Source organism: Pagrus pagrus (genome assembly GCF_965226575.1).
Source record: "Pagrus pagrus genome assembly, chromosome: 16".
NCBI classification, from domain to species: domain Eukaryota; kingdom Metazoa; phylum Chordata; class Actinopteri; order Spariformes; family Sparidae; genus Pagrus; species Pagrus pagrus.
The window spans coordinates 13,924,423-13,942,158 of record NC_140200.1 but is presented as its reverse complement, the minus strand read 5'-3'; the positions used below and the strand labels follow the sequence as shown (position 1 = coordinate 13,942,158).

Below are 17,736 nucleotides of genomic sequence, written 5' to 3'. Positions count from 1 at the left end.
ATTATGTCCCTTATAGGAGAAACAATATCATAATTAATCAGATGTGTTAGCGTTGAGGTTCACTTTAAAACATTTTGGTCGGGATCTTCTGAGTAAATTGGCTCTTAGATGACCTGCACTCATTGCTCACAGCTCATTGCTTTGGAAATGAATTGAGTATCTTACGCCACCCAGTGGGCTGGACAACATCCAGAAACAATGGAGAGATCAGAAGGAAGCAGCGCCGGGTGAATGACTTGAATCATAAAGTTTTATTTCAGCCTCTGACACAGTCAATTATATGTGAATATTTTACTTTGGCAGGAGATTTTAGTGGAAATTCAGAGGGTACAAGGAAGATCTCCAGTCCACCACGCCACCTCCTCATCACTCATTTTTAATCGTGTCAAGTCCGAGCTCACTGCCGGTCAAAGAGACCACTTGTCGCAGAGTGAGAGCTTCAGGCGCTTCACATGTCACCTCCTCCAGAAAGAAGACGTTTTGACGATGGGCCGTGAGCCACGTCCACAGGTACTCCATCCTCTCATCGCACACCCAGGGGTTTCCTGTTAAGATCACGCTGAAAGAGGATTTCCTGCCATCCAGCAGCCCTGAGGGCAAATGCTGCAGCTGATTCTGATCCAGCAGCAGAAGTTCAAGACGTTGGAGACCCTGGAGGACGGTCGCTGGCAGCTCTCGGAGCCGATTCTGCTGGAGAAACAGCTGGGTTAGTTTCAGGTTGTGGGTGAAGGTTGCAGGTTTCAGGGAGGTTAGTTTGTTCCCGTTGAGATTCAGTGTCACCAGGTGGGGCAGGTTCTTCAAGGCGTCAGGTTGAAGGTCTTGCAGGTTGTTGTCACTCAAGTCTAGAGTCTCCAGACTGGGCAGCTTGTGAAGCAGAGCAGCAGGTACGCCTGCTAAACGGTTTCCAGACAGGTCCAGCCAGGTGAGGCTGCTGTTGTCAGGAAACCACTCAGCATCTGCTTTTTCAATCAGGTTGTTCTTCAGCACCAGACTACGAAGCGCGGCACGGCTGAAGATGTTCGGAGGAAGGTGAACCAGCCGATTTCCCGTCAGATCCAACGTGTTCAAGTGAGGAACGTGCTGCAGTAGATCTGGAGGGAGGCTCGACAGGTTGTTGTGATACAGCTGGAGGTTGCTCAAAAGGGGCACGAGACTCAAATGACTGGCTGTGATGTTGCTGAGCTTGGTGGATTGGATGGACAGTCGAGCGGTGTTGGAGGGTAAACCATCTACAGGGAAATGTGTGAGGGAGCTTTGGCTGCACACCACCTCTGCACCTGAACAGGAGCACAGATCCGGGCACGAGTGGGTGCCTCTTTTTTGGTTGCGGCATTCAGCCAGCACAGTGAGAGTCAGGAGGACCCACAAGTTCATCTTTAAAGCACTGCACAAAGGAAAGAGAGGCATTGTAAGAGAGAGATCCATGCAGGATATCAAGAAAATGACCATCAATGTATAATCCTACCTGGAAGGCGCAGCAGAACTCCCTCTGTGTTTGTTAAAGTCTTGGTTTTATACACTGTTGACTATATTTGTTCCCAGCAGTGAATCAGGACAAATTTTGCAAGAGGCAAACAAAACCAAAGCAAACAAACCAGCTCATCAGCCTGAGTGGTGACTTGTTCTGTACTTTTCTGAAAGAACAGATGTTGCTTCACACAAATCAATATCTTCCTTTTTTTATTATTCTGCAATGGTATGGTGTGTTTTTTTAATTTCTAAATCAATGATATGTACAAAAAAGTATTTACAAATTGAATTAATGAGGTATTTGATTTAATCCTTTAATCTATTTTCTTAATCGCAGATTCCCTGTGTTTGGATTTCACCTTAAAATCTGTTAGAAGAATAGTTTGACACTTTGGGGGATATGATTATTTGTTTTCTTGCTGAGAGTCAGATGAGAAGATCGATACCACTACAGTTTCTGTCAATGAAACCCCGATTAGCTTAGCTTAGCTTAGCTTAGCTTAGCATAAAGAAAACAAGGGGAAACTGCCAGCCTGACTCCAGCACTTTTAAAGCTCATTAATTGAGGACAGCCAGATACAGTGGTGGACCCCAAATTTTTGCGGGGCAGCTGTGAAAAAAAGTTAAACGGGGCACTAAGGGCACCCTGGAGGGCACTTTATGTTTTATCTACCTGAAAATCTTAACGTGTAACAGGCTCTATAGCCTCAAGCAAAAGTCAGTTTGGTCCATTTTGCTCAAAGCAACCACGGCTGACACTTTGTCACCTCTTGTCTTCTGATGTCTCTTTAATGTGTTGCAGAAATATCTACTGACGTTAGCACGCTAACCAGCTAGCCCTGTCCTACAGTCCAAATCTCATGTGTTAGCGATGTAAACTCCAACACACCCCCTGGCCCCTGAGCTCCCAGTCTGGACCGCTAGCTGCACGGCTAAGTGAGCTAACTAGCAAAATGGCAGCTCCAGTTAGTAGTGGCAGCAGTTAGTGGTTACCCTGGTGATGTGCTGCCACCTGTTTGTTTGGAGGAAGAATTTGACAGGTGGCAAATTCTTACATACTGCACCTTTAAACATATTTTGATGCTTATTAGGATAATAACACAGGATAATGGTGACATGAAATCTTGTTATTGCCCAAAATTTCAAACTTTTCCTTTAAGAACAAGTTTAATCTGCAATTAAAGTGCAAGAAAAATCCACAAACTCGTAAACGCTCTTTACTCATATATTTAATTATACATTCACACTGTACACTTTCATGATTGAAAAGTAAGACAGCTGACAGGCAGAGCTGAGCACATATCAGATTGTAACAAGTTAAGACTGAAGGTTTAGTTCACTTTCTGTCAGTGACATCACTGAGCGCTCCCTCAGAGCCTGCGGTCCGGCACATGTGATTGTCTGTGGCAGGAACACCTTCTTCTGGTTCTTCTGAAGCCACCTCCACAGGTACTCTACCTTCCCATCACACAGCCAGGGGTTGCCTGTCAGGTCCAGCCCCTCCTCCTCCAGGGAGGTCAGAGGGTCCAGCAGACCTGCAGGGATGTGGCTCAGCTGGTTGTCTTCCAGACTCAGGGCTTTGAGCTGAGTGAGCTCCTGGAAAAGGTTTTCGGGGAGTTTGTTGAGTTTATTGCGAGAGAGGAACAGGTAGGTGAGGTTATGGGTGCCGTTGAGTAGAGATGCATCCAGGGTGTCTAGCTTGTTGTTTTGCAGGTTGAGCCTCTCGAGTTTGGCCAGTGCGTTAAAAGAATCGGCAGTGATCGCCTCCAGACGGTTGTTGGAAAGGTCCAGATTCTCCAGTTGGGGCAGCTTCTGAAGCAGAGCAGCTGAGATTTTCATCAAGCGGTTCCCAGATAAGTCCAACCAGGTGACAGTGCTGTTATCAGGAAGCCACTCAGCATCGGCTTTCACAATCTGATTGTTCTTCAGCACCAAGTTGACGAGCGGGGCGTGGCTGAAGACATCCGCAGGCAGCTCAGACAGTTTGTTGTCCGTGAGATCCAAAGTGTCGAGATGAGGAACACCTCTGAGAAGATCCGAGGTAAGGCTCTGCAGGTGGTTGCTGTACAGGTGGAGCCCTTTAAGCAGGGGTATGGCGTTTAATTGCTGCTCTGAGATGGAGGTGATGTTTGTGAACTGGATGGTCAGCAGGGTGGTGTTCTTCAGGAGACCCTCGGAGGGGAACTCTGTCAGGGGAACCTCATTACAGACCACCTCAGCCCTCCTGTGGTAGCATTTGCAAAGTGCCGGGCAGGACAGAGTGCCATGGCAAAGATATGCCAACCAGAGGAAAGCAAGAGCACACCAGGACTTCATGACTAGAACACAAGAAGAAGATGATGCGGAGAATTTAAAATGAGACATCAGAAAGCTTGCAAGGACTTAAATAGTATTTCACCCACACAAATCAATAATTTCCAGTTCATGCACACGATGTTCAACAAATTAAAACTTACTGTTGTTTTCTAGTTGGATGACTATCAGCCAGACTTGCAGCAGCGTTCGCTCACAAATTACTGAGTCACTTGGGGAGCACAATCCCCCAATCTAATCATTACTTATTGAGTAAACAAGGACCCGTCACAGCACAGTCATTCGTCAAGGACAGCCAGTTGCAACAGACTCGAACCTGCAGGGAAAGTACAAGACCTGGAAACTTAGTTTATGTTTTATTGAATAAAATACTAGTTCTGCTAAAGATCGCTGATTCCCAAAAGAACTCTGAAGTGTTAATGTGAACTCAAGAGGTTCGATTGTGTGATGGGTTTTTTTCACTGAGTGAAAAATGAAATACTTTGTTTTTTCAAATGTGGGGAAACAGAAGGAGAGTGGGAGGGAGAGAGCAGTGAGACAGAGGTAAAACTGCATGATCACCAGTTCAAAATTAGATAAATGTTATCTATTTTGCTGGAAGTTAAATGAATCGTCAGAAAAATGTACTAGTTAACGCCAACTAACTAGGTAAAAAATGTTAAAGTTGTTATATGTAGTTGTTCAGCAGTAATCTCTATGTGGCCAGTTAAAACCTTTTGATGAACAATAAACAAAACCAAAGGAGAAATGTGTTGATGTCACAGCAATGATGGAAGAAATATTAATACCCTTTACTTGTGTAAATGAAGTCATACACAGTGAAGGGATGTAACTAACTACATGTACCCAACTACTGTACTACAATAAGATTGTGAGGTATTTTTACTTTACTTGAATATTTCTATTTTTTGCTTCCACACCACCAAATTTTGGAGGCAAATATTACTCCACTGCATTATCTGATAACTTCAGCCCAAAAACTGCCCCAAATCCACAGTAATTGATAAAAAGGTGCAAATAAAATGTCTGAATACGACCTATATTGAACAATACAAATGAATTCATAAACAAAGACAGCAGTATTGTGGGTAATTCACAATAAAACACAGTTCTCAAATGTGACATAATGATCAAACAACAATTGGAAAGTGTTCACAGTTGTGCTACAATGCAACAATAAAACTATTTTCCATTTCTTCCCTCTGCCTTGAAAGAATAAAGGTAAAGCTCAATTAACATAAATGTACAGTATGTTTTATTTAAATTGGTGAACAGCCCTCGACATTAGCTGACATTCTGCACACATATACACAAGCACGCACATAAAGGTAGAGAGAGTGAGAGAGCGAAAGATAAGAAGATGATGTTGTAATGTTGCAAACACAGAGGATTGTGTTACTATGAAATACAGATGTGCAAAAGCACTACAGCTCATGTGTGTTTAATCACCAGTGACCAATCATTGTTGCTCATGTCTCCTCTCAGCAGAATAAATTAAAGTTATATCATATCAAAGCTGTGTGAAAGACTGGATGTGTTCACTATGTATTTTTAATGTCGAATTCTGTCTACCTGTTCCTTTTACCCTGAACAATGTGACCCAGCCGACCCCGAGCATACAGTCAACATACATGTAAATACACGCATAATTCATTTTTACTTGTACTTTTGATACATAAGTACATTTAATATCAGATACTTTATACTGAAGTACTGGGGTGACGTTTCACTATATTATCAGAGTAATATTTAACACATCTTTACTTTTACTCTAGTCTTGGTAACATACTCATAGTATTAAAAGTATTCTTTATGTTAAAGATGTTAATTATTAAGTAATCATGTATTTATAGCATTATACTGTTGTATGTTAAATCTTACTCACCAAAGTAACTAACAATTACAATTGTCAAAATAAATAGAGCAGAGTAAAATTATTGTAAAATGATATTTCCCTCTGAAATGAAGTAGAGATGAACACGGTAACATGAAACAGAAGTACTCTCATAAACTGTAGATTGTCCTTAAGCAAAGGTTCACATATTTATTTCCTACACCAACAAAAAATGTGCAAACGTCAAAATGTCAAGGTGTTTTATCAATTATCAAATCTTTTTTCCACCACGTCCTCAGAGAAGAAAAGGCTTGTGACATTTTATCCATTTTAAGTTAGGTTGCAGTGATTATTTGTCAGTGTTGAAAATCAATTATAATATTTAAATAAATAAATAGAATAAACATCAACAGATTAAAAAACCAATCCACTCACCAGCTAGTTGAAGCCTCACAAAGGAGCAGAGAAGATGGAACAAAGGTTAAACAATGTGACGGTCCTCAGTGCACCGTGTTCTTTAGTAAACATCTATTAGTACATCGAGTATGATCACCGATAAAACTGTGTTGACACATGAGAAGGAAGGAACAGTTCAATTACTAAAGTAAAAGTAGCAATTGTGCAGTACAGAAATATTTCAGCAAATGACCTGCAGTGAGTAAAGGTGTGCATGCAGGCCGTTATTGTACTTACAATGCAGAAAACTTCCCCTGTGAATGTTATACTATTATACTGTATATTACATTATTATATCATCATTACTGGTGCATTCATGATTTTGTAGCATTTTACTGTTACTATTACTACTATTTTATATACAGACGGTAGTAATCTTAAGCAGTGCATCATATTTGATAAGCTCATCTTATGTTGTAGTCGGTAAACTAACCAAGACACAATAAATATGAAGTAGCCTGAAATTAAAACACCTCACTTTAGTTCGGCATGATATAAATACCCAAGAAACATCCTTTTCATAAAAGTAACTTCAAAGATTAGAGTTAAAATCTGCAGGTTTATCAGCGAGGAGGAGGAGAAACAGCAGCAGAAGGCTGTGAGCCACCCGAGGTCGCAGCAGGCAGGTACAGCAGGTTTCATGGTTATTTAACCAGCATGTACAGTCACACGGCTGATGGCGAGAATGGATTAGACTAGCAGTATGAAATACGATTTTAGCAGATGGGCAACATGATGAACTATTGCATTATGTATGATGAGTGCCAGTTGGCTTTAGGCTGCTCTGAAAGATTTATTTCAGTCAAGCCCACTCACTCCACATGCACTTGCAAGATAGAGACGGACTATTCTGGTGTAATTCAAAGTGTCCTAAAATACACTGTAGTCAGATGTTACACCTCTGAAGGATGTTCCTATAACATGTCTGTATACGTAATGACTATATTAATCTCATTCTGCTTTTGGTATTGTCACTTTAGTGTTACTAATCAGTGTACACTGCATATGATTTGAGTTTACCTTAAAAAAATAATTAGGATCAGATACGACACCGATGATTCAGGTGAACATACAAACAAACAAATGTGATGTAACATGTTTATTTGAGAGCTTTAGATAATCCGAAGAAACTTTGAATGAACAATGAACGAGATCTTGAAAGTTAAAAAAAAGGGTCGAAGTCCACACCAACAGAAGCTCCTCTCTCCCACAGAAAACACTGCTCCTGAACGCCTCATCAGTAGTCCCACTTTAAATACCGTTACTTTGTGACATCACACGACATCCCCATGTCATACATTTGCATAATTTATGCCTGGCAGCTAGTTTGGCACGCAAGAATCGTTTTAACACAGCTGCTCTGTTGTTGTTAGCGGTGCTAGCTCAGGCGTGTGTGAGCTGACCAATCAGAGCAGACTGGGTATTTGGGAGGCGGGTCGTCTCAGACAGAGGGGGAGTACAGAGCTGCAGCACTGGACAGTATGAGAAAACTGATGTGTTTTTTGAGCATTAAAGTGTGTAAACGTATTCTAGTAGTAACCCAACATAAAATGATGAACTTGAAGATGAGCATAAAACGTCTCCTTTAACTAAAGTATAATTAAAAATAAATTTAATTCAGAAAAATTTCCCCAAAATGTCAAAACCCAAGAAAAACTCACTAAAACTGATTCTATTCTTACATATTTCATCCCCCGCCTGTCTTCTGCTTTTGATGCAGCATCTACATTTAGTCTGAAAGCTTTCAAATATGAAGATAAAAGCACAAAATCACTCATTACGACCACTCTTTGCAGTACTGTGTTCATGAATCCTTCACAGCAATATGTATCGAGACATATCAGATTTTAAACAATGAATGAAAAGTGAATTATTCATCGTCAGAGTAACAGATTTTATTGAAATTCGTCATGAATGGTGAGAAAACACTGTTCAATTCACATTATTCTGTGTTATGTTGTAATTGTGAGACAAAATATGTCCAAAAATCGAGACTCGTGATGATTCAGTAAAACTGTATTAATTTACAGGACAAGCAGATACTGTATAATGTGCTGCTGACTTATATCCATAAAAATAAAACAATCATATACTATGAGCTACACTTTCTGTGCTACAATACACAGACAGACCTCTTAAACCTATGTACAAATGTTCACACACATGCCTAACACCTCACACACACACATCCTTGTGAGTCACTGAATCTGACAGAATAAAATGTCCATGTTTTTGTCATGATGGTTACAAAATAAGGCAGCTGAGGCTTTCAGATGAATACTGCTCATTTTTCCTCTTGTTACAACGACAAAGACGGCCCCAGTTCTCATGACGACAGCCAGTCTCTGATCGTTTCTCTCCGTGATTATCATTTCTTCTTTTTTTGTTTTTTTTTTCAGTCTACTTCCCAGAAAAAAAAAAATAACACATGTAGGCTCTGCGTCCAGACTGTGGTCATTAATCCGCAAAGATGAAAACGCACATCTTTGATCAGCCAGGGTTAACTGTGAAGAGAAGGAGAGAGAGAAAACTGATGTGAAAACCTGCGATGATACCAAAAAGGATGGCTGGACTTCAAAAGGCACGCCCACACAAAATCACACACATATTATACAAGGAAGCTTTCCACACAATGCGCGAGTGACACGCACAAAGAGCAGACAGATATGGGAATAATGCCGCTCTGAATTTAAATATTGAAGCACATTTTAGAAAATATGCTTATTCGGTTTCTTAACTCGATTCTCATGGCTGCAGGGCTCAACAGCGAGGATTGCCGGGGTCAAGTAAAATACCAAGCTGGGCGAGTAAATGTAGCTAAAAGAAATATAAATCAAACACATTGCTTTTTAACATAGCCGATGATGGAAGGAGCTAAGGCGTGAGTTATCCCGCTTCCCTCTCATCTCTGTTGAGAGTTGCACATGTGCAGGACTTATATCAAATGTCAATATTTTCGACATGCAAGAATGTTTATTGCTTCACATCTATGGCACATCGAGTCCTTGTTCTTATTAACATGCTTAAATAAAGATTAAACATTCATGTTGAACAAAGGCCTGTACAGTTAATATGGGATTTTAAGCTACAGCCAGCAGACAATAAGCTTAGGTTAGCATAAATACCAGAAAAAAGGGGGAAAAGGCATCACAGTCAGGCTAGCTGTTTCCTCTGCTTCCATCTATTATGCTAAGCTAACTGTCTGCTGGCTGTTGCTTCATATTTACCATACAGCTGGTAGCTGAATAGGCCTATTAATCTCCTCAAACAACACTTCAAGTCAAATAACAAAATAAGAGCATTCCCATAAACGACAAACTAAAACTTTAATATTTTACTTCTGGCAAACATGCAGATAAATCCCAAATCTGTCTGCTTTTCGTGCATTAAACATGTGCAGCGAGCATATTTCCAAAAGTGTCAAACTTTTATTGTAACAATGATTCAAACACAGAGTTCTTGTTTTCAACTCGACTGTAAATTTAACAAAGTCACACAAACACAACATGCCTCTGGCCACAGTGAGGCCTTCTACCAACTGCACACCAACACATGCAGAGGTCCAGTTACCCTCCGTCCCCCCTCTTTCACTTTCTTCAGAAGAATAAATCATCATCATCATCATCATTATCGACATCATCCAACGCCCAACTCCAGTCTTTCAGTCCAAACTCAAGCAATCTGAAACAGTAAGCATGAGGTTGGTTCCTTTAGTGCTTTATTAACCTCAGGGGCAATACGTGCCAAGTTCACCTGGGGGCAGCACAGAGCTGTGAGCAGTTAACTGAGCGCTTGTTTCAATGAGGGGGGCGGTTAGTGGACACTGCAGCACGGAGGGCGGACATGTCACAACAAGCTCTGCTACTTACAGTCTCCCAGCATGAGAGACGTTAGAAAGGAGAGGTCAGAGGTGAAGAGGTCAAAGGTCAGTGGAGGATGATACGGAGCATGGGGCCAGCACTGAGGGATGAGAGCCAGTTAGGTTGGGGCTGAGAGAGCAAACTTTGAGTGTCTTAATCAATCACAGGAAACAAGACAGGTACAATTAGTGACTCCTGTAATGGTTTGGTGCCATTTCCTGCTCAAGTAGGCAGCTACTGACGCTGCATTAAAGCTGCATACAGCCTTATGCGCATGCAGATGAATCAGGATATCTCTTTTAAGCAAGACATCGAGCTGTGGGCCCCTTTAAACTAAACATAATCACGAGTCATCAACAAATTAACAACAATTAATGAGGCTTTAAACCATTTAACAGGAAAATAGATCAGATTTTTTGTAGGATTAGCTCAGATTTTTCTACATGTCAGCATCATCATAGTGAGTTTGACCTCGAGATCAAGATGGATGAAAGATGTAAAAAGTAATGCTCTACAGAAACAAACTCAGCATTAAAATATGTGAACATTTCTCATATTTTCCAGCAAAACTTTCCCCGTCCTCACCTGGGCTTCCCTGACGACTGCTGCTGTCTGCTAGGCTGGATCTTGATGGCTCCGCGATGGGTCGACATACGAGGCGAACTCCTGGGTGAAGGATGTGGAGAGACTCGTGGAGAGGAACGTGACGATGCTTCCTTAGGGGAGTTCTGTATCGCAGGGGGAGGACTCAATGTCGGGTTTTTCCTCGGGATGCGTTTGAGGAGGTGGCTGACCCAGCGCTGCTGCTCCTCCGGAGAGTTGGTCAGCAGGAGCAGCTCTTTGGCAGTGGACATGTCATAGTTCACTGTCGAAGAAAGATATTTAAGATACATCAGAAACAGAGTAAAGTTAAAGGTTTGTTTTAACATATGTATCTAACATATCACTCTGGGGAACAAACTTCTGGTTCCACGCAAGTGAAGCTCTACATCAAGTCTTGAATGAGCATACTGACCCCTGCAGGGCACGATGACTTCCTCCTTTTTGTCCAGGTGGTCTTTGTGGCACTTGGTGTGGCAGCGGCGGCACTCGAGGGCCGGCGGCGGCTTGAAAACGTGCCACAGGGGTCGAGTGCAGGCCTCACAGCTGGAGGGGAAGTGGTAGAGAGTGAGGATGAACTCGTGGCCCTTGTGGCTGATGTAGGACGGACGATCACCATACGGTGTAGGCTCCACGACGACTTCCTGGTCACGTTTGAGCTCCCCTTCATTGGCGTACAGGATCTGGGAAAAAGAAGAGAAAGGAAATGGAATTTTATTAAGGAAAAAATTATTTTAAAAAACATACCGGAAAAAGAGAAGGTGCTTCATACATTACCTGGAATATCCTTGGAATTTCTTTGGCATCTGCACGGTACACATCAGTTTGAGTGACAGGCCGGACGTGAAACAGCTTACTGTAGAGGGAAGACATGGAAGAGTTCAGTGTAAATCAAGGGTAGTAAGTGTAATGACTAATCTGGGTATAGAGTCATTTATGTATCTATACTTGGCTTTAAAGACAGAAGCTCAAAATAAGAATCAGTAAGGGGCAGCTTTAAGTCAAAAATAAAACAACTAATAAAAACATTAGCATGATGTCACACTGAAAAATGCTCAACATCTCTCTGGCAGCATCAAAAAAGGAAAAAAAACAACAAAAAATGTAATAAGATAAAGGCAAATATATGAAAATACTGAAAATTAAAATTAATGTCAGCATGCTAACAGGCTCAAATAAGATGGTGACCTAGGTAAAGGGCATATACACTAAACGGTTAGCATTGTCAGCTTTTTAGCATGATGACGTGCTGAAAATTGTTTCCAATATTTTGTCCAGCACATCTTAACTTGACCCAACACCTCTCCAACACAGTGTCGAACACAAAGAGAAAAAAGAAAATGGCCCATAAATAAAGAAAATACTGAAAACTAAAATAAATATATCAGCGTGCTAACTTGCTAAACTTAAATGTGACTGTGGTAAACATTATAAATGCTAAACTTGCTGTTAGCATGATGATGTACTGAAAACTGTTCCTAATATTGTGCGACAACAAAAATTTGGAAACATGTAACAAATACTTAAAATGAATGTTAGCATGCTGACATTATCTGCTAATGGTAAGCAGAACATTAAACCTGCTAAAGTTCATGTTAGCACTGACATTGTGAGCTTGTTAGCACGGTGACATTAGCATGTAACTCAAAGCCTCACAGGGCCAGAAGCCAAAAACACGGCTGTTGATTCTTTGTAGTAACTAGGCTACTAAGATTAGCAACTATTGTGCTCAATACATTAATTCTACATATTTTATTAATTATTAGTACTTTTAAATGTTCAAACCCAGCTCGAAATGACTCACTCGATGTCCAGGGTCATGAAAGGGTTAGCCTGCTCTCGGTCCAGCTCGCTGTTGTAGAACAGGATCTTCTTACTGCTCACAACTATGTACTGCAGAGGAAAGGGAAACAAGGCCCGAAAAGGTTAGAGGGGGGAAATGACTCAGTGGTAATGGTGCTTACTACCAAAACAAATGTTTAGATACGAGAAACAACAGTGGACACATTACTTTTTTGTCCCAGCCAAACCGCTTTGTGTTCTTGGTGGGAAGTGAAATCCAGCCCTCCAGCCTGGAGTCTAGTGTGCAGAGAAGAAAACAGGAAGATGTTAACACAAAGAGGAGAGCAGCTTTTAATCATGCTATAAAAGAACACATTGACATTTTGAGCATTTGGTGGCATTTTCCTGAAAAAGACACTCAGCACTTGGAGAGGAAATGATTCCTCACTTAAACCAAAGGGCAGGAGGAAGCTACAAGATTTCAATAACAGATTTTTCAGTAGGAACCATAAAGATAATAAAGAGCCTACAGCACAACATATGGCAGGTGTCTGATGAGGAAAATGAACTAAAATGCGGTCAAACTCCACACACAAACTTCACTCTTGGTGAAAGATTGCTCCACGTTCTCTGCAGTGGAATAAATCTGGAGAAAGCAGGCCGGGATCAAGCTGTGAGTATTCTTGTGTCCGGTGAACGTTAAAAAGGATTAGAGCACAGCGGGGACAGAGTCAACAGAGTAGAGGGATTAGCTGAAACTTGCAAGGTTGAACCAGGGTTGAGGCTTTTTTTTCTCTCAATTTCCGTAAAAAAAACTCTGGAAATACTTTGATGGATAAATGTTATAAACCAGTATTTTCATCCCCATCCCTGGTTTGAACCTCCATGCAGGGTCACCTGCAGGTTCAGCCTCAGCGGGCTGATCATAGGTGAGGGCCAGGGGGCGTTGGCCCCGCTCCACCCGCCCGTCATGTTCTTCCTCGTCCTCATCCTCAGAGTCAGAGTCAAAGAGGGTGTGAGCCGAGCGGAGGTTGGGTCTGGTGTCGATGCAGACGGATTTGTGTGTGCGCTGGTAGGTGAAGGACATTGATTCGGACGTGTGGGAGTGAGTAATGCGCACTGCGCCGGACCCCGAAGAGAGAGAGGTGAAATGAGGAGGGGGGGAAAGGAAGAAGCATAAAGAGGGAAAAGGTCAAAAACAATTGGCCTGGAAGACAAAGAGGCTCAAAGTATAAACAGAGGAAACAGCAAGAACTCAGGAAAAGAGACCGAAGAAGGAGGAACACAGGACGTACATGCAGATGTGTATTCGCTTACTGGCTGCAACATATAGGACATTAAGTGTGGGAGTGAGCCTCCTTTGTCTACCTGGGTATCCTTCACCCATGTCCAGCTCGTTGCCGCTGCTGATGCTGGTGGAGTCCAGAGAGTGAACGCTGAGGGAGGTGATCTGGCAACGAAGCTGCTCGATGTCGCTGTCTTTACTGTCCAACGCCATCTGGAGCTCCAGACGCACCTGGTTCTCTTCTGCTATCAGCTGAGTATCAGACATTAAAACACAGTTTCATCCGCAGACTCTGGGCTGTTTACGATTCCACATCAATGTTTCTTTATGTTTCTCTTTGTTAAAGAAGAAAATACAGTAAAACAGGTGTTTGATTTTGGCTCCCTAAGGAACAAAGTTTGGGATCCCCTGTGCTAAATGTATCTATAAAGTTATTGGCCATAATTGCAGAATTGTAGAGCTTTAATTAATTATTCAATGTAAAACAACAGCTTTAATGGCTTTTTACTAGCTGAAAGTGGTTATATATATGCCGTTTATGGATATGCCTGTGTGCAGTGTCGGCGTACTGACCGCCTGCATATCCGTCATCTCTCTCTGGTATTTGATGATGGTGCTGTTCAGCTTCTCCTTCTCCGCTCTCAGCTCCAGCTGCAGCTTCCTGTTCTCCTTCTCCTTCCTGTGCACCTCGGTGCCGGTGCCTCTGTGGCCTCCTCGCACCGTCTCCCTCCTGTTCATCACCTCGGCCAGCTTGTTGACAGCCTGGGAGGCGAAAAGAAACACCGCAACGCGAGCTTTACAGAGATCTACTTGAGATAAATCCGAATTCAGTGAACGCGGCAGGAATATCAATGCTGCTGCGGCAGAGATTTTTTAAACTTGCTTCACATCTCAGTGATTTTGCCCGGAGTTCAGCGCCAGCCTGCAGCTCAACATTATTCTTAACAACAGATGATGTGACATAACAGACGTCTGTGGAGAAAAAAGTTAAAGTATAGAAACAATTTCCAGGGTTTCCAGACCTGTGTAGGCAGCCAGACACACACCTGAATTTTTAGTGTCCTCTCGTTCTGCAGCTGCCTTTCAAAGGACACTTTGAGTGAGTTCATGTGCTTCTCCTCCTCCTTGGCTTTCTGTAGCTCTGTATAAATAGCAGAGAAGAATATTAATTCAGTTTTACTTAACAGAAGTTTTACAGAAGTAATCCACAACTTATAGTGCAGGATTTAAAATGGACATTCTGCCCCTGATGGAGGGACTCGTGGCTGCTTTTCATGGGATTTTCACAGCCGTCTCCCTATAAATCATCCTGATGCGTGAGAGCTTTTTAACACATTTTCCAGGACTGAGGGAAATGTCATCCCTGTAGAAATCTGCTCTCTTTCCATGGTGCTCGTTAACTTAAAAAAGAAAAATGACACTCACGTTGCTGCATTTCTTTCAGCTGGTTGTTGAGCTCCTCCTTCTCGCTGGCCAGGTTGGCCACATCCACCGTCAGAGTGCGGTTGGACTCTTCCAGCTGTGATGTGACAGAGCAGAGGTGAGTCTCATCCATACATACATGATTTATACAACATATGAAAACAGAAGTAAATAAGTAATAATAATAATAATAATAATCCATTCTTGTCTCTAATTGACTCAAACTGCTCTCACCGAGCTGATGGTGGCCTCCTTGTCGCCGAGCTCCTGTTTGTGTCTCGCCATCATGTCTTTGATCTCCAGCTCCTTCATGATCTTCTCCTTCTCCAGGTCGGAGTATTGCTCCTCCGCGATGGAGCGAGCCAGCTGCTCAGAGTCCGCCTTGGTTAAACTGGCCTCCAGCTGGGTCGTCAGGGAATCCCTGCGGAGGGAGGAGAGGAGGGAGGGAACAATTATTAGCATATTAATATATTTTCTCTCTGCATGTTCTTGACTTACACTGGATCAAATCTTTTTCTTTTGGTGCTGTAGTGTCTCTTGTAACAGTGTTCAGACTGGGAATGAAGTAGTGAGAACAAAGTAGTGAACAGTTACCTCTCCTCTTCATATTCTGCCAGTCGCTGCCGCGCTTCTTTGCACAGTTTGTTCTTCTCATTGCACTCGTCCTTCAGCTCACGGATCTGCGTCTTGTAGAGGGTCTTGCAGGAGGACAGTTGGAGACTCAGTTAATTTCATATCACTGATGTGAGACGGAGGCCGTAAAGTAAACTCCCTCTCCGCTCATATACTGTAGATTCATATTTGTTGCTAGTCTGTTGCTGAGCTTCAAATATTTTAGCATCTAAGGTGCACAAAAGAAGGACAATTGTTTGTGAGAATTACCGTGAAATACTGCTCTGCCTCCAGCTGGTCCTTCAGTTCTTTCAGCTGGCCGCCCGCCTCCTGCTTCTCCCTGGAAGACGACCAACAATCTGTCAATCGTCGCTCCTGGCCAACTACCCACAGAGCCGAAGCACTTTCCTCACATCAGATACGATGAATGAGATTCTCTACAGCAATTTGCCGGCACTATCACAACAAACTCAGCTGCACTGTGTGTTTATGTTCAATATGTAACTATGTAAGTGTGTGTGTGTGTGTGTTTGTTTGACCTGCGTAGCTCCTGGTTCTGTTTCTCCAGGACCTGCTTCAGGTCCAGCAGGTGGTTGAGCTCCTGCTTGAGCTGTTTCTCTGACGAGCGGAGCACCGACACCTGCTGGTTCTGAATCTTCAGCTCGCTCTGGCTCAGAGTCCGCTTGTGGATCTCCTGCTCCAGACGCTGGTTCAGGTTCTTCACCTGCACAAACACACGAGGATTTTCAGCGGCAGCAGTGGGGACAATTCAAGCTGAAGAACAAAGGGTTAGTCAGGGCTGCAGCTAACGCTTACTGTCATTATGGATTAGTCATTGGTCTAAAAATAAGAAACGCATGGCCACAAAGTCCCAGAACCAAAGCATCATCTTCTTATTGCTTAAGAAACCTGAATATGTGATATAAGAAAATGTGAGGTGATGCTTTATATTAACCACGTAGCGTTAAAACCTTACATGACTACATATCAGCGCAAATCCCTATCCTGAGGAGGACAGCCACGAGATCTTGCTCTTTAATACCACAGAGCCGACAGCAGAGTTGGTGAAAACCGGCCTGAATAGCTCTGAAAAGAAAAATGTCACGGCAAGAACAAGGCTGAACCGCACGCCGAGGACAATCAAGCTATTACTGCCTCAAAATGAAACAGTTCACTGAGAGGTCGGCCTTCCTAACACTGCCGAGTACAAATATAACATATTTTCTTTATTTTATTATTTCGTCGCTTCATTAGACAGAACTGAAGGACGACAGGAAATGGGACGAGAGAGAGAGAGAGAGAGAGAGAGGACCACAGGCAGCAAAGGGCCCGAGATAATGATAAGGCCTTGGTAACACTTTATAATATAATATCATTAATTACCTTTACTATTGCTTAATAAATGTAAATCTTCACTCATGCAGTCCTATTAACACAATATAATGTTAATTATCATCTTATATATATATGTTATATATCATAATGCTTATCATAAAGCATTACCATTATTTAAAACAATTAAATTACGTATAAAAATACATTTTCTTGATTAATGAACCGATTGTTGGAGCATCACCTCTTCAGACAGTTTCTCCTTCTGCGCCTGCAGCTCGTCCAGTTTGTGCTGCGCCTGCTTGTAGTCACAGTCCAGCATGGAGTGGTCCTTCTCCAGCTGCAGCAGCTTCCCCTCCACCTGCAGCTTCGAGCTGCGCTCCTCGTGCAGGGTGCACTCCATCTCTGGACCCCGACAAAACAACCGAGAAAAGCCGTGAGGAGGGCAATCGAAGCCGGACCAATTGTTCACAGTATTGACAAAACAATTCGGATGAACCTCAATGGAGCAACAGATAAATGGCCCGCTGCACCGAAGGACAATCAGAGCAAAGTGATGCGGTTGAAGGCCAGACTGTTACAGCTTTCTGACATATTGCAGGACACAAAGCAGAATTATTTGACCAAGGTCGACTGCATCAATCGGCACTTCATCGTTTTCAAACGAGGTCTCATTTCTTCTTCGTCTCCTGAACAAAAGAGGCCGACTTTCATGATAATACTAATCTCTCAGTATCTGTGATGATTGAGCTCAGTGAAACACTGTTTAA

The 17,736-nt window shown here is 42.5% G+C and overlaps 3 protein-coding genes across 6 annotated transcripts in view; all 3 read right to left on the bottom strand.

Annotated features, from left to right (window-relative positions):
- Nucleotides 1–366: 366 nt before the first annotated feature.
- LOC311271359 (uncharacterized protein) lies at nucleotides 367–1,374 on the bottom strand (the record flags this gene model as incomplete). Its single annotated transcript, XM_084376974.1, has 1 exon — nucleotides 367–1,374. One exon carries the CDS (start codon nucleotides 1,372–1,374, stop codon nucleotides 367–369), a length of 1,008 nt encoding a protein of 335 aa, XP_084233100.1.
- A 1,413-nt stretch (nucleotides 1,375–2,787) lies between these two features.
- Nucleotides 2,788–4,008, bottom strand: LOC311272154 (uncharacterized protein; the record flags this gene model as incomplete). Its single annotated transcript, XM_084378326.1, has 2 exons — nucleotides 3,927–4,008; nucleotides 2,788–3,788 (listed from the first exon to the last, which is right to left on the bottom strand). The coding sequence occupies exon 2, from the start codon at nucleotides 3,784–3,786 to the stop codon at nucleotides 2,788–2,790; it is 999 nt and encodes a 332-aa protein (XP_084234452.1). The 5' UTR covers nucleotides 3,787–3,788; nucleotides 3,927–4,008.
- A 3,945-nt stretch (nucleotides 4,009–7,953) lies between these two features.
- LOC311271989 (rho-associated protein kinase 2-like) overlaps nucleotides 7,954–17,736 on the bottom strand; it is a 32,738-nt gene continuing 22,955 nt past the window's right edge. The window contains exons 18-35 of one of the 4 annotated variants that reach the window (XM_084378026.1): nucleotides 17,211–17,371; nucleotides 16,174–16,358; nucleotides 15,905–15,974; nucleotides 15,617–15,720; nucleotides 15,257–15,443; nucleotides 15,026–15,119; nucleotides 14,647–14,741; nucleotides 14,174–14,362; nucleotides 13,684–13,852; nucleotides 13,213–13,434; nucleotides 12,545–12,612; nucleotides 12,338–12,426; nucleotides 11,311–11,389; nucleotides 10,949–11,216; nucleotides 10,519–10,798; nucleotides 9,943–10,033; nucleotides 9,644–9,754; nucleotides 7,954–8,577 (exon numbers count right to left, since the gene is read on the bottom strand). In XM_084378026.1, coding sequence (XP_084234152.1) covers nucleotides 10,000–10,033; nucleotides 10,519–10,798; nucleotides 10,949–11,216; nucleotides 11,311–11,389; nucleotides 12,338–12,426; nucleotides 12,545–12,612; nucleotides 13,213–13,434; nucleotides 13,684–13,852; nucleotides 14,174–14,362; nucleotides 14,647–14,741; nucleotides 15,026–15,119; nucleotides 15,257–15,443; nucleotides 15,617–15,720; nucleotides 15,905–15,974; nucleotides 16,174–16,358; nucleotides 17,211–17,371 — 2,294 coding nt within the window. In that variant the 3' untranslated portion in view covers nucleotides 7,954–8,577; nucleotides 9,644–9,754; nucleotides 9,943–9,999. The remainder of the gene's footprint in view (nucleotides 8,578–9,643; nucleotides 9,755–9,942; nucleotides 10,034–10,518; nucleotides 10,799–10,948; nucleotides 11,217–11,310; nucleotides 11,390–12,337; nucleotides 12,427–12,544; nucleotides 12,613–13,212; nucleotides 13,435–13,683; nucleotides 13,853–14,173; nucleotides 14,363–14,646; nucleotides 14,742–15,025; nucleotides 15,120–15,256; nucleotides 15,444–15,616; nucleotides 15,721–15,904; nucleotides 15,975–16,173; nucleotides 16,359–17,210; nucleotides 17,372–17,736) is intronic. The other 3 variants (XM_084378025.1, XM_084378027.1, XM_084378028.1) reach the window with 3 other exon arrangements.